Below are 13,662 nucleotides of genomic sequence, written 5' to 3'. Positions count from 1 at the left end.
CCATTATTCACCCACCTATACAATAAATCACAAGAATATTATGAGAATTATTATTATATTTTCATGACACCTGTTCAGTCTGTCTCCTATCTGTGCTATAACAACTAAAATGCCATTAACCAAAGTTCAAATGACATTCTCTGTGGCAATGAGCATGGTGTCTTCCATCCCTGGCCTCTCCCCATACAGTTTTCGACACTGTTATAATGTGTGCCAGGCGGACCAAATCCTCAAGGGAAACTTGGCCGCGATGTCACAACGGTTTTGCAATTTGTATTTATTACTAGAAGATGTGTGCACTGAATTCAGAAATAATAAGTCCACTAATAATATTTTAATTTAATTTTTATTAACAAAAAAGATTTCAAGCACATACATAAGACTACAATTACTTAATGTTATAACAAATCCTAAAATTCCTAATTAACCTGACTCCTAATTATACACCCCCTTTAAGACAACAATCCAAAATAGATTTTAAATTTAAAAAACAAGCCAGCAAGCTACCACAGTACCTACTTGACAGTGGAATTCCCAAAGGCTTTTCTCCAACTTTAGTTACTGGACATAGCAGGCATATTCACAAATGGCTGGAGGCTTCCCAAAAGCTGTTTCACAAACTCCTGTTAGATCTTACATGACCCCCAGATGGAATTTTCTGCACCCGCCCGCCGCCGCAATCTTCCAGTCCCGCCACAAGTCGGTGGATTTCTGGCTGGAGTGCCGCCTCCTCCGCGGCGGGTCCCACCTGCAACGGGGCCGAAAAATCCCAGCCATTCTCCTATATATATGTTTCTCTCTTTAATCTGTAAATTCCATTGTTCAATATGTCTTTGGAACTGTACCTTTCCCATAAAATAAAAACTTTCATGTTGCCAATATTGTCAGTAATCTTTGAGAAAAATAAACACTGCTTGGCCTTGCTTATTTGGCTAGTTGTAAACATCCTAACATCCCTTTGAAATCTAAACAACTCCTTCACGTATCTAAAAATGCAAATTTCCGTCACACCTTGTATGCTAAGACAACATCCATGTTTACTCATTAGCATTTCAAGTACACTTCTACACCTAACTTCTTTTGGTAATTTCAAGCTTGCAGTCTATCTGATGCCAAATGTAATTAGCTCAGACAGACAGAATCATCTACACTCTCACCCATAAACCGACTTAACAATAAACCAGAATAATATGAAAATTATTCGCAACAACACACTATCCTTCAAAACTTGTAACATCTAGCTTCCTGGAGTGACCTCACGTGGTTCCATTCCTACATATGTGAACATAGCAAGTACATCTCTAGGAATAACTTCCCTTTCCTGCACAGTCACTCTGGTATCCCTGGTTTTATCTAGTATTTAGGATCTAGATTTGGTTTTTTCATATTTCTGCTCTGCATGCAGCCTCTGGGTGACATAACTAGCACAGCATCTGTAGAATTCTTTGTCTGCTGATGAGCCCAGCTCTACTTCCCTCTCCTTTGACAACTAGACCACTTCTATGCTATCAGATTGTCCAACATCCAGATTTGGATGAATCATAACTTGCTCCTACTTCACCAGTGGGAGACTGGAGTCACAACCTTGGGGTCCTGCCTCAAAACATGCTGCCATCACTGATTTCATCCTCAACCCTGACTAATGTCTCAGACTGCACTAGGCCATTCACAACCTTGATGCCCTGTTTGACCCTGAGCAGCCGTCCCTACCTCCAAATTCACACAATGTAACCTGTCCATCACAGGCACTACCTACTTCCACCTCTCATGCTGTCTTCCTTCATCACCTCCACACTTGCCCAGTACAAGGGCCTACTTTCTGGCTGACCATCCTTCATCCTGCATATGCTTCAACTTGTCCAAAGTTCGATTGTACGTACCCTGCTCGTATATTAAGTCCTGTTTTCCCAAAACTGTGTCCTTGTGCTTTACATTGGCTCTCTAACCCTCAACACATCTAAGGCGCATCTTAAAAAAGAGCCCCCTCAAAGCCCATCTCTTCAACCAAGGTTATGGTCACTTTTTTTTGTCGGTTTGGTGTTTGTTTTCTTTATGCCTATCTGTGACGTGCCTTAGGACTTTTTTAATATCAAAGACAAGATGCCGTGCAATTATTAATAGATCTCTTGCATTTATTTAAATTATATTCTAATAGTCTGATAGTGGGAATGATTGTGGATGCTTTTACTGTTTCTTGTATTGCAATTTAGAAATTGCTTTGAATTAGTTATTTAACTAGTTAAAACTAGCAGAGTTTGTTTTGATACTGCTGTACCTGAGCCCTTGCAAGGTTATTGCTAGTACAACTGGATCTTTTTGAGATAGCAATGTTTTCTTTTATTCTAATTTAGTAATGCTACACTTAGTGGAGCCTGTGAATTTGTTGAACCTTAGTATTTATACCTTGAAGGATTTTGTTTTACCTCATTAGATGTATTCAAAAATTGCTTTTTCCTAAATGAAATATTTAACAAGTATTTTAGCCATATTAACCAAGCAAATTTCTCTACTCATTTCGGCTGGTCAATAATTGGGCCATTCCAATTGTACTGGTTGCCTTAGATTGGAGAGAGTGGATAGAAATCATCCAGAGTTTCTAGTTATGATTGCTATCCAGTAGATCTTGCTAGAATTGTGCATGTGTGCACATGATGTAAATGCAGGATCAAGCTTGGGTATGATGCTTCCCATAAATAAATAGCAAGGTGCCAACTGTGGGAAGTTGTTATGGCATAGCGGATGGTAAATGCTAAGCTGCTCAAATCCCAGAGGGAAACGTGAAACAACTGCCACAACTGTTTTACAATTTGTATTTTTATTTCAACATGCATGCCTTGAATTCAGTAGTAATAAGTCTACTGAGACTTAGAGGTGTTTTTACAAAGCTAAATTAAACATTTATTAATAAAAGAAATAATTTTAAGCACATACATAGGTCTACAAATTACTACTATGGTAACTCCTAGCTCCTCTAATTAATCTGACTCCTAGTTACACCCCTCTTAAGCCAACAGTAAAAGCAAAATAGATTTTAACAGACCCAGGCAAAGCACATGATACCCTGAACAGGGATATTCACAGTGAATTCTCTTAGCTTCGGCTCCTACAGGCAGCAGCTTGGTACATAGAGGCTCGAAACTTTTCACACTTATTGGATCTTAGAATGCCTTCCTCTTACACATAGCCTTCTCTCCCTTGTACATATTTTCCGCTTTGAATGCAAATTTCATTGTTTCAATATGTCTTTGGGCTTTATTTTTCAAATAATAAAAATCTTTCATATTACCAATGTTATCATTAAGCTTTGGGAAAACATAAACATACTTTTTGGCTTCTTCTAGCTAAGTGTAACATTTCACCCTCCCCTTTGAAATTCAAACTACTCTGGCTTATCTAAAAATGCAAATTTTCCTTTACACCTCACATTCTAAAATTTCAGTCATGTTTACTTATTTAGCATTTCAAACCTAGCTTCTCTTCTGATTCATCAAAGCCTTCAGACCAGCTGTCTTTAATTAAATTAAGTTCCACACGCACCATGACACACACACACACACACACACACACACATACATACATACATACACACACACACACACACACACACAGACTATCCAGACCCCACTATTCCTACTTTACAATAAATCCCAATAACATTATGGAAATTATTATATTTTCATGACAGTGGTTAGCACCTTTGCGAGGAAGAGGAGAGAAAACTTGACAAGAAGGGAAGAAGCTGTTGACAAAAGTCTAGAAGGATTATTTTCCAATATTGATCAAAATTCCATTAAGAATTAGAATTTATTTGTCTTGCAGGATGGAATCTGGAAAAGCTAGTTGCTTTTCTCCCAAGCTTAATCGAAAAGGAACGGTCCGCAAATCCTTGCGCTTAAGATTTAGCCTTGGAAAAAACAGAGACCCAGTAAGTTGTTGATGTAATAACCATTTAAAATTGGCAACTTATTGGTATGAGTATCTGTCTGTTCAGTTCAGAGGCTTGATGTACCATAAGGATATATATCTTTTTCTCTCTCTCTCAGATGCATGCTATATTGTTGAAAAACACACTGTTGAATGTTGTCTTGCGTTAAATGAGAACCCTAATTGGAGCATCCCCTGTGATTGATGTCAAAATGCTCTTCTCACTATCCATCATAAAGTGAAAGCCAAGTTTAAAAATATATATAACTGTTGCTAATTGGGTGTTTGTAATGCTAAATTGATATCTATCTATGTGTCATGCTAAGATAATATTATAGAGACCTTTTTGATGTTATTCCCCTTGTGAATGTGCCCAGTTTCAATACATTTGTGACCAGCCAAAGCTCAATTGCAAAAGTCCAATTTGTGTTCCCCTTCCTTCCAAATGTTCTTGGTGTAATGCTTTGCTTTAGTGTTAAGATCTGTGATCCTGATTGAAAACAGATTGCTCAGTTGAAATGGGTATATCTGGGACTCTTGATCTGGTTGGTAGTACTCTACAATAAATTAGACTTTCAGGTATCAAGATTGTAAAGTTAAAGGTTATTGGTGACGTGCACTAGGTCTTTGATAAGCAAACAGATTACAGTAAGATGGATGATATTTCCATATAAGGGTCTAAAAGACTAATGAATCCCAGAATTTAATTTCTGAGGGGAATGCTGTTGCCAAACTGTTTCTGTGATTTTTTTTTAATTTAAGGAAAATATATTTTACAACACAAATTCATGTTGTTTGCCCTGACTCTGCTGCCTGCACATTAAGGGAGTGGAGAGAGGGGCATGAGGGCGGGGTGGGAAGAGACTTGGGCACCTAATTTTAATAGCTAGAAGTAAACATTTTAAAATTGTGCTTGTTATATTAAGGCAAATTTTAAATTAAAAAATCTGGACTGGGCAGTGGAATTGAATTTCTGTTGTTTTAAAAAAAGCAGCTTCGTTAGTGTAATTCAGCAGAGGTTGATGGAGGCTTTGGTGCATCTTAATAGTTCCAGACTTTTGTTGTTACGCAAAAAATCCTTGCTATCAAAGTGCCCATGGCCCTTGCATCTTATATATTTGAAGTGCAATTTATATTTGCTTTTGTTCCTTTTATTAATGCTGAAGTTCAGTGTTGACAAAGCAATCAGCACATTTCTGGATCTGTAGCTTACAAGGCTGTAATTTTTAGAGAATGCAAAGGATTGAAGTAGCAAAGGATCAGATTTGTACATGCTCAGATTTTGCAGTCAGCTGTGAAGAAATAATTTTCACAGTTTACCTCACTGACAGCTGTCCACAAAGTTTGGTGGGTTTTTAAGCAGCACCTTGCTCTAATCTGGCATCTAATCTTATGCATCACCCCCTAGGACATCTACAGTGTCCTTGGGCAGGGCAAGAAACAGCGAGGTTCTTTAATTAATCAGATGGAAGAATCCTTCACTGAGATGTCCAGAGCCTAAACCAGAAAGTATAAATTAGGTTTAAATCATGTACAGAAAGCAAAATAAAGATTGGGAAAGATAGATGGAATTAAGGGGGGGGGGGGGGGGAAAGAAATTAAATGAAAAGGAAAAAAATTAAAATTCTCCATCACTAACTTCTGAAGGAGTGAGACTCCATGGACAGAGTTTTACGCTCAGCATTCAGGTGCGCGTCCGATACACTTGAGCATAAAATGACGCGCGATGACGTCGGGCATGCGTCCCGACGTCATTGCGTACTCATGCAACATTTCATTCGGCGGGCGCGCACCAGAATCAGCTGCGCGCCTGCTGATAATTAAAAGGCCTGTTAAGGCCATTAACAAGCTAATCAAATTCAAATTTACGCTGCCCGTCCAACCTTACGGTAGGCAGGTTGGCGAAAAGGCCAAGCAGCCTTTACATTTTTTGGGAAACCTCATCCATGAGTGGGATGAGGTTTCCTAAAGCAAATAAGCATTAAATAAAAACTTTATTTTGGAATTAAAAACATGTCCCATCTCATGTGACTGAGTCACATGAGGGGCCATGTTTTATTAAATTTTTACTGCCTTTATTAATTTTTTTAAAAAGCACTTCAATCTCCCTGAGGCAGCTCTGTGCCTCGGAGATTGAAGTGCTCCCTTGCGCGCATGCGTGAACTGCGCGCTAGGCCTAGCTCTCCATCCTTCCCCCGCCCACACAGGCAGCGCTCAGTGCTGCCGTTCATGATCCACACAGGGCAGGCCTTAATTGGCCCACCCACATGAAATCACGGAACGCAGCCAATCGCGGGTGGCAGTCGGCTGCTTGACCACCCCCACCAAGGGCGAAATCCTGCCCCATATTTTTAAATTTTCAGGGCCAGAGATATTATTTGTCAGTCATTATCAATGACCATGCCATCAAAATTTCATTTGCTCCTATATGCACCTGCCTAAATTTTTATGGTATCTTTAGTGGGGAACTGATGGCAAATACTTAAAGTTCAAGCCATTGCATGCCTTTCAATGCCAAATCTGTCGTGCAGTGTGGAAGAATGGAATATCTCAGGCTACATCCAGACTTCGGTGTTTAAACGTGTTTGTGTGGACGCCAGTTGTTGTCCAATTGACTTCATAATGGCTCTGAGCACTATTAGTATCATTGGTATTGCTGCAAAGTCTGGGCCAAACTATACTTTAGTTTTCGTAAAATTTCCATTGTACCCCAGAATGTTCCATTGCTACTATGTTCATAGCAATTACTTATAAATAGTTTTGCTTGTGCACAAGTCAGTAGTTTTAACCTTGGGTTATATACATTGTTTCATGTTAAACGTTATGAATATTTTAATTTTGCACAGAATACATTGTCCTCTGGAGGCCCAGCTCCAAATGGATCAGAAAACATTGGCTGGCGACTTGCAAATCAGCGTGATGTTCACAACTACAGTTGGTTCTCAGCGGAAGATCTCCCATTTACCCCAGTTGTTAGACACAGAGGTACAAAAGGTAAATGTTGGCAAAATTCACCACTTATTTTCATCATGCAACCCACATACCTAGCATTATAAGGTTTTAAGAAAGCCATGTGCTGAGTACAAAAATGAAAATATCACAGGATTGTAGCTAAGTTTCCGTATTCTATAAAGCCCCAGATCTACATTTTTTGCAGTTTTATTTATCCCTGGTTGAAAAATTGTTGCTCCTTGAATTAGAGCTTTTTATTGCTACAATGCTGTTGTTAAGTACAGCTGTTCTTTTGTTTTTGGGATGGTTCCAATTCAGCCCAGACTAATTAAATGGAAGTCTCTTCGACAAGAATCTTAAGTGAAAAGAGTTTAGGGAGTTTTAACTCCGGTAGGTATGGATTTGGATTACAAAATTGTCCAAAATTTTTCATATTTTGAACTTTATTGCTATTTGGTCAGAAATACTGAAAAAATAAACATTCCGAGATTGGAACAGATAGAGAGAACTTTACTCCATGTGTGGCAGACTCTCAATTTGCAAGTGTTTAATGTTTTAAACTTGGAGATGGGGGGAGGAGGAGGGAGAATTTTAACATCGGTAAACGGGTGAGCGGTTGTGGGGTGCATCAGTAAGCCAGCTTCAACCTGCCATGGGTTTAGTGAGGTAGGAGAAGGGCAGACAGCCGAAGTGCACCCAGGAGGTAGGTTGGCACTTTAAATATGTTAATGAGGCTGGAAGCCTCAGATTTAACCTGCTTTGCAGGTTTAACCGTGACCTACTTTTGGGCTTTGGGAAACCTAGCAGCTGCAGGGGGTGTGAGGACAGCCTTGGAAGGAGGCAAATGCTAATCCAGCACTCTGTGGGCCAGAAAGAGTCGGAGTGCTTACTGCTGCCTCATCCCCCACTCCCCTCTAGATTACACCCAATTTCAGTATGCTGTTTAATGGATGGCAGGTAGCTCTCCTCAGGGAAAAGCAAAATAGTTCTTTTTTTCTACCGGACAGCTAAACTACTGACCTTGTACTTGAATAATCTGTCAGTCCCCTTGCTTCCTCATGGTTTAGGAGAACATTGAGCCTTTTAAGAGGGGAAATCCTGTTGCTTGCAAATGTGAATTTTCTGTCAACTGTGAAGCGTATTTAATATGCTGAACCAAACAAGTCCCTCCTAGTCTCATAATTAACTTAGTTTCATCTCCTTAATAGTGCACCATTATTCACTATCTTTCAAAGATTGAAACAATAAAAATTGCTGTGCTAAATACAATACCATGTTTCCAGTATGTAGGTAGGCCATTTAAACAGCTCATGATTCCTGGCTATACAATAAGTGAGATGCATCTTTTAGGTTGTGTCCTTTTTGCCATTAGTTCCATGTTCCTCCTTGTGATAGAGTATCTAATTTAAAATTGGGTTTTATAATCACCCTTTGTTTCCTTTCAGACTCGAAGCGCATAAGTAAATCAGAAGAAAATCTTCTCACTCCTGCGTGCAATAAAGATACTCATCGAATGTCTTGGAATGGTGCCAGTCCTACAGAGCCCCAAGTAATTTGTAGCCATCCCGATATGGAAACTCCATTAGAGTGTTACCTAAATTCCAGAAGTTATCAATCAGAACCCACACTCGTCATCGGAAAACCACCTACCATACCAGGGGATTTCCGGAACCAGTGTGCAACTCACAAAAATGGTAGCAGAAATAGCAGTGATTCTTTAAGTGAGGATGCAAACATTGGGACCGGAGAAACAATGTTGAAAATTAAAAGAGCATTTTCTGAATCGCGAAGTAACGCATGTTCAATTATTGGAGAACATAAACCACCCACTGTGAATAATTTGTGTAAAAGTGACTTGCTTCTCCAGCAGACTCAAAATGTGGTTGCCCCTCAGAAACCTGATAGCCCACTTGGCGATCCGTCAGATCAAAAATGTTCATGCTCTGAATTGTCATCCCAACAAGTTTCTGAAATTAAGCATCAAAATGCCAAAATAGATTCCTGCTCAACAGACATAAACACTACACAGGGCATGAGCAGTAATCTAAATTGCATTAGTAATTTGCATCAGCAAGATGTAAATGGAGCTGCAGTTCTACAAGACAAAAATTTTCTACCTTTAGATGACGATCATAGTAACCTAAACAAAGCCCAAAAGTCCTTTAAGTGTGTTACAGTATTTTCATTCACAGAACAGCCAAATCCTGATCAGGTGCCATCAAATTATAAAGAATTGGAAGAACAAGAGGAAAATAGTAACCCTGTAGAAAATTTAACTGCGCCAAATTCTGCAGGCATCAGAGATGATCATCATCTCTCTGAATTGCACCAGCCTGTGCTCTTACCTAATGAATTGGAACCTACTTTAAATAAGAGGGATGACAACTTACTGTCTACAGATGGAACTCCAGCTTTGGAATTCCCTTCAAAGATGCTTTCTTTGGATGTTCCTTTGAGAAAGGTTTCAGAAGAAATTGTGAAGGAGACTGAACGTGGTCATCACAAAGTGGTTGAACATATTCAGTGGTTCAATAGTCTTTCATTAAATGATCAGAATCCAAAATGCAAAACTGTCAAATCACCTTTAAAGTTCAGACGCACCCCAGTTCGTCAGTCTATTAAAAGGATGAATTCATTATTGTATGGAAATGACAAATCAGTAGCAACTAGGACCAGATCATGTACAATTGCAGTTGGCTCTCCAATGGTTAAGTCAATAAGTCATAAAAGTGCTCTGTCGTTTAATCTAAATTCATTTTCATTCACACAAAATGAAGATGTAAAGCAAAGTAAACATAGGAGTGATGTACACCAAAATAATTTATCTGTTGAAGGATTTTGCAAAACCAAACCAGCAGCGCAAATACATCATTCCACTGTCTTTAAACAAGAGCATTTGGTTAGTCAGCAGAAGAATTCTTTCGATCAGAATATTAACCAGTCAGTTTTTGAAGATTTGACTAATGGGAAAATGTCAAGAATCCATCAAGTTGGTTGTGTGCTGCCAGAGCAAAGTGTAATTATTGAAAAAATGTCTTGTGTAACTCCAGAAAAATCCATTTGTAATTCCATGTTGCATAAAGTTTCAGAAAAAGAGAAACATCGTTACAAAGGTTCACCAAAGTGTCCTATATCATCAGCAAAACTCACAACTAAAGCCATAGACCTATAAATATGTGGGATAAGATAATTTTGTTGTCATTCTTCATTGCTGCTGTTTGATGCCTCTAATTGCACAAGTTGAGCTCCTAAAGTTAGCTTCAACATTGACATTCAGGTTATAATTACTTGGAATGCTGGAATTTGATAAAAATTAAAATAAGTATCTACTGTCCAATGTACAATGTTGAACAATTTTTGTACTTGGGAGTTTCTAATAGTATGTATTTCATTGTTCTGTGCTATAATGCATACGATAAAACTGAGTTTTTGCCCTTTGCTTTGAGTGGTATTAGACAACTAATAATTTTGTCATATTTTGTGGCGGCAGCTTTCTTGTAACTAAAATTTGTTATTTTCTTTAAAAATGTTTTTTTTTGAAAATTCACTACTGAGTAAATCTCTAAAGCTTATTAACATTTAACATAGTGGAATGATGGAGAATTGAAATTCCTTTTGAAACTTAAATGTAAATTTTAACCTAATGAATCACCGTAAAAATTCACCTTCCCAATAGTGTCCAAAATTGTTCGAGCATGTATATAGCAGGTTGATTAGCTAGGCTGGATTTTTGTCATGCTGATTCTATTTAAAAAAATTTCTCGCTACATTGAAATCTCTTTATTCTTCCAGAAATTCCGTTAAGCACCTTTAGTTTATTGTACTGTAATTTTTAATACAGTATATTGTGCAGTAGCTTATATTCATTTAAAATGAACAGGAATATTTTAAATTGTACTCTATAAATTAAGATTAATGTGCTTTATGATGAAATACACATGTAAAGTTGACTGTCTCAACTTATTACTACCAATCCTATTGGATTGGGTTTGATTTATACTGTAATTGTTCCATTGAAATCATTGTCGGTTGATTTGAGCATAGATGTAAACAGCAAGAAGTTGTTCACACATACTCTGAATTTTATTTTTTTGAGCATACGTGTATATGTTTACAGCATTTGACTTCAGTGGAGCAGAATTTGAAATAAAATATTCCCTTTTATTTCGAGTGCAATTGTTTTTTAAAATGTATTTGATTTAAACACAGGTCTGCAGGACACTCGAGATTGGTAGGACAAACAAAGCCAGAGCTCACTGGATGACAAAAAAGTTAGCTTTAAGATGAAACAGAAAAAGGTGCATGTGACAGATGTAAGGAATTTGGACTTGAATTTGACAAGGCAAAACATAGTGAGACAAGTCAACGATTTATTAAGTATAAAACCTACAAAATTAGGCAGTAATTTATAGGCTTTAATTCCGGATTTAACCATGGACAGCAGAGCATGCCATGGATTGTCACATGGTCTTCTCTTCCTTTATAGTTTTGATTTTCATGCCACTCTCAGCTTATCCCTTGGTCTCCTTCACTGTGACGAGGGCCTTTGGTTCGCTCCTTTTATACGGTTTCCAGTGCCTGAGTCTCCTTGGTGTGATATGATTTGTCCTTCATGGGATTATGTTAATCCTGACCCTCTCGAGGGATGATGTGATTTATACATGCTATCAGTTACAGATCAGTTAAAACTGTCCTTGCAGCTACACAAATCATTATTTTAAACCAACATGAACAATTTTTGGTAAACACACAGTTTTCGGTCAAAAGGTTCATCCAGAGTTAAAGATCCATCACTTAAAAATCAAATATTTACATGATTTTCCCACAAAGACATTAAGTTAATAATACAAGTGTGAACCAAGGTGAATGTAGAACGTTCAAAGGGGAAATGAAAAAAGAGAGTATAAAAAGAGAATCCAAATGTCGTCTTTAGGCATATAAATAGTAAAAAGAAAAGTAGGGCCGATTAGGGACCAAAGAGTGAATTTACACGGAGGAACTAAGTACTAAGTGGGAATTTTCTATCTGTACATATTAAGGAAAAAGATGCTGCCTGAGTCATTGTGAAACAGTAGGTAACTGAGACACTAGATGGGTTAAAAATTGCTAAAGAAAAGAACATGTACACACATTGCACCTGTTTCAACTGAACAAAATAGGTGACAGCCATTCCTTGGTTCATTCCCCAGGACAATGCCCTGACCAATCAGAGTCAACCTGCCTGGTTTGATTTAGTCAGTCATCAGTTAACTAGTTCATTTTCTGTGGCACCACTTCTACCAGAGTCCACATGCAAACCAATCAGCATTCTCTCCTCATGAAGAATAAGTTGTTCCCTTTACATTTGGTATTCTTGCAAATGTCCTAATGAGTGCAAGACTAAAAGCTTTGATGTGTTTTTTTCAGCAATACCCAAAGAGGAGGTATTAGTTGCTAAGACACCAGAACCATATGGAGCTGTATCCAAGGCTACTAGGGAAAGTAGCGGTGGAAGTTGCAGAAGCTGGCCACAATATTCCAAGCTTGCTTGGATAAAGAGATAGTGCTAAAGAACTGGAGAACTGCAAATGTTAAGGATAAGCCCAACAACATGCCAGTCTGTTTAACCTCAGTAATGGGAAAGCTTTTAGAAATGATAAGATGAATGTACAAGAAATGTTTATGAATATCTCCTCTTGATCAATGTCCAGAGAAAAATTACAAGAAAACAAGCCAGAAATAAGGCGCTAAAAAAGCTAGTGGTTTTTTTAAAGTAAAATTATAATTCAACACAGGAGATAAAGTAAGTTGATGATGAAACTTCGTAGTGTGCATGATCAGTAGATGGTTTGAAATGGCCTTTCCTAAATAGGCTGACACTCCAGTGCAGTACTGAGGGAGGGCTTCACGGTTGGGGTGTCTGCCATCTTGGTTGGACATAATAGCTCTATGGCAGTATTTTGAAGAAGAACAGGGGAGTTATCCCCAGTGTCCTGACCAACACCACATAAACATGAGCCTAGTTATTTATTACATTGCTGTTTGTGAGACCTTGGCGTGCCTCATTGGCTGTTGCATTTCCTACATTAAAGCAGTGACAACACTTTAAAGAAAGTATTTCTTTGGGTGCAAGGAATGTTGGGACAATGAGGTGGTGAAAGGCACTTTTTTCTAGTTCATAAGGTCAATTATATACTAAATCATTCTTTTGATGAAGATGCCTCACATGGCTGGCTTAAGACTTTCTTTCTATACTTAATAATTGATGATGTGGTCCTGCCTATCATATGTATATAATTACCTACAAAACATGTAAAAAATGTGCATTTAAATCGCTATCATAAAATTCCCAAATTAATTACAAAGGTTTAGGACCTTAAGTGGAATATTTACTATTGTGCTATGCCTTTGAAGCTAGCCCAGTTGGTAGCTCTGTGTCAAACGTTAGCGGATTCAAGTCTCACTCCAGATATTTGAGCACAAAATCTAGGCTTACAATTAAGTGCAGCATTGAGGGAATGATGCTACATGATCTGAGATGCCACCCTCAGGATGAGATGTTAAACTGTTTGCCCTCCAGTGAATGTAAAAGATCCCATAGCACTGTTTGAAGAGCAGGGGCTTCTTCCCAGTGTCCTGGTCAATAATTGTACCTCAACCAACATGACGGAGAAACAGATTACTTGATCATTGATGTTCCAAATGCGAGAGTTCATAAGATTATACCTCATGGCTGTGTCTTTAATTTAGGGTAAAATGGAGGAATGAAGAGGGGTCCTGTGGCCAGTTGTGAATTCTACTGACAGC

At 38.2% G+C, this 13,662-nt stretch overlaps 1 protein-coding gene across 1 annotated transcript in view; it reads left to right on the top strand.

Annotated features, from left to right (window-relative positions):
- LOC144693387 (rho GTPase-activating protein 11A-like) overlaps positions 1-11,040 on the top strand; it is a 58,449-nt gene extending 47,409 nt beyond the window's left edge. Inside the window, exons 11-13 of the mRNA XM_078563251.1 lie at positions 3,820-3,925; positions 6,771-6,918; positions 8,322-11,040. Coding sequence (XP_078419377.1) covers positions 3,820-3,925; positions 6,771-6,918; positions 8,322-10,048 — 1,981 coding nt within the window. The 3' untranslated portion in view covers positions 10,049-11,040. The remainder of the gene's footprint in view (positions 1-3,819; positions 3,926-6,770; positions 6,919-8,321) is intronic.
- The last annotated feature ends 2,622 nt before the right edge of the window (positions 11,041-13,662 follow it).

Source organism: Cetorhinus maximus, chromosome 18, assembly GCF_964194155.1.
Source record: "Cetorhinus maximus chromosome 18, sCetMax3.hap1.1, whole genome shotgun sequence".
In the NCBI taxonomy this organism is placed as follows: domain Eukaryota; kingdom Metazoa; phylum Chordata; class Chondrichthyes; order Lamniformes; family Cetorhinidae; genus Cetorhinus; species Cetorhinus maximus.
Note: the sequence above shows the minus strand (reverse complement) of the source record. Positions and strands in the feature narration are given on the sequence as shown.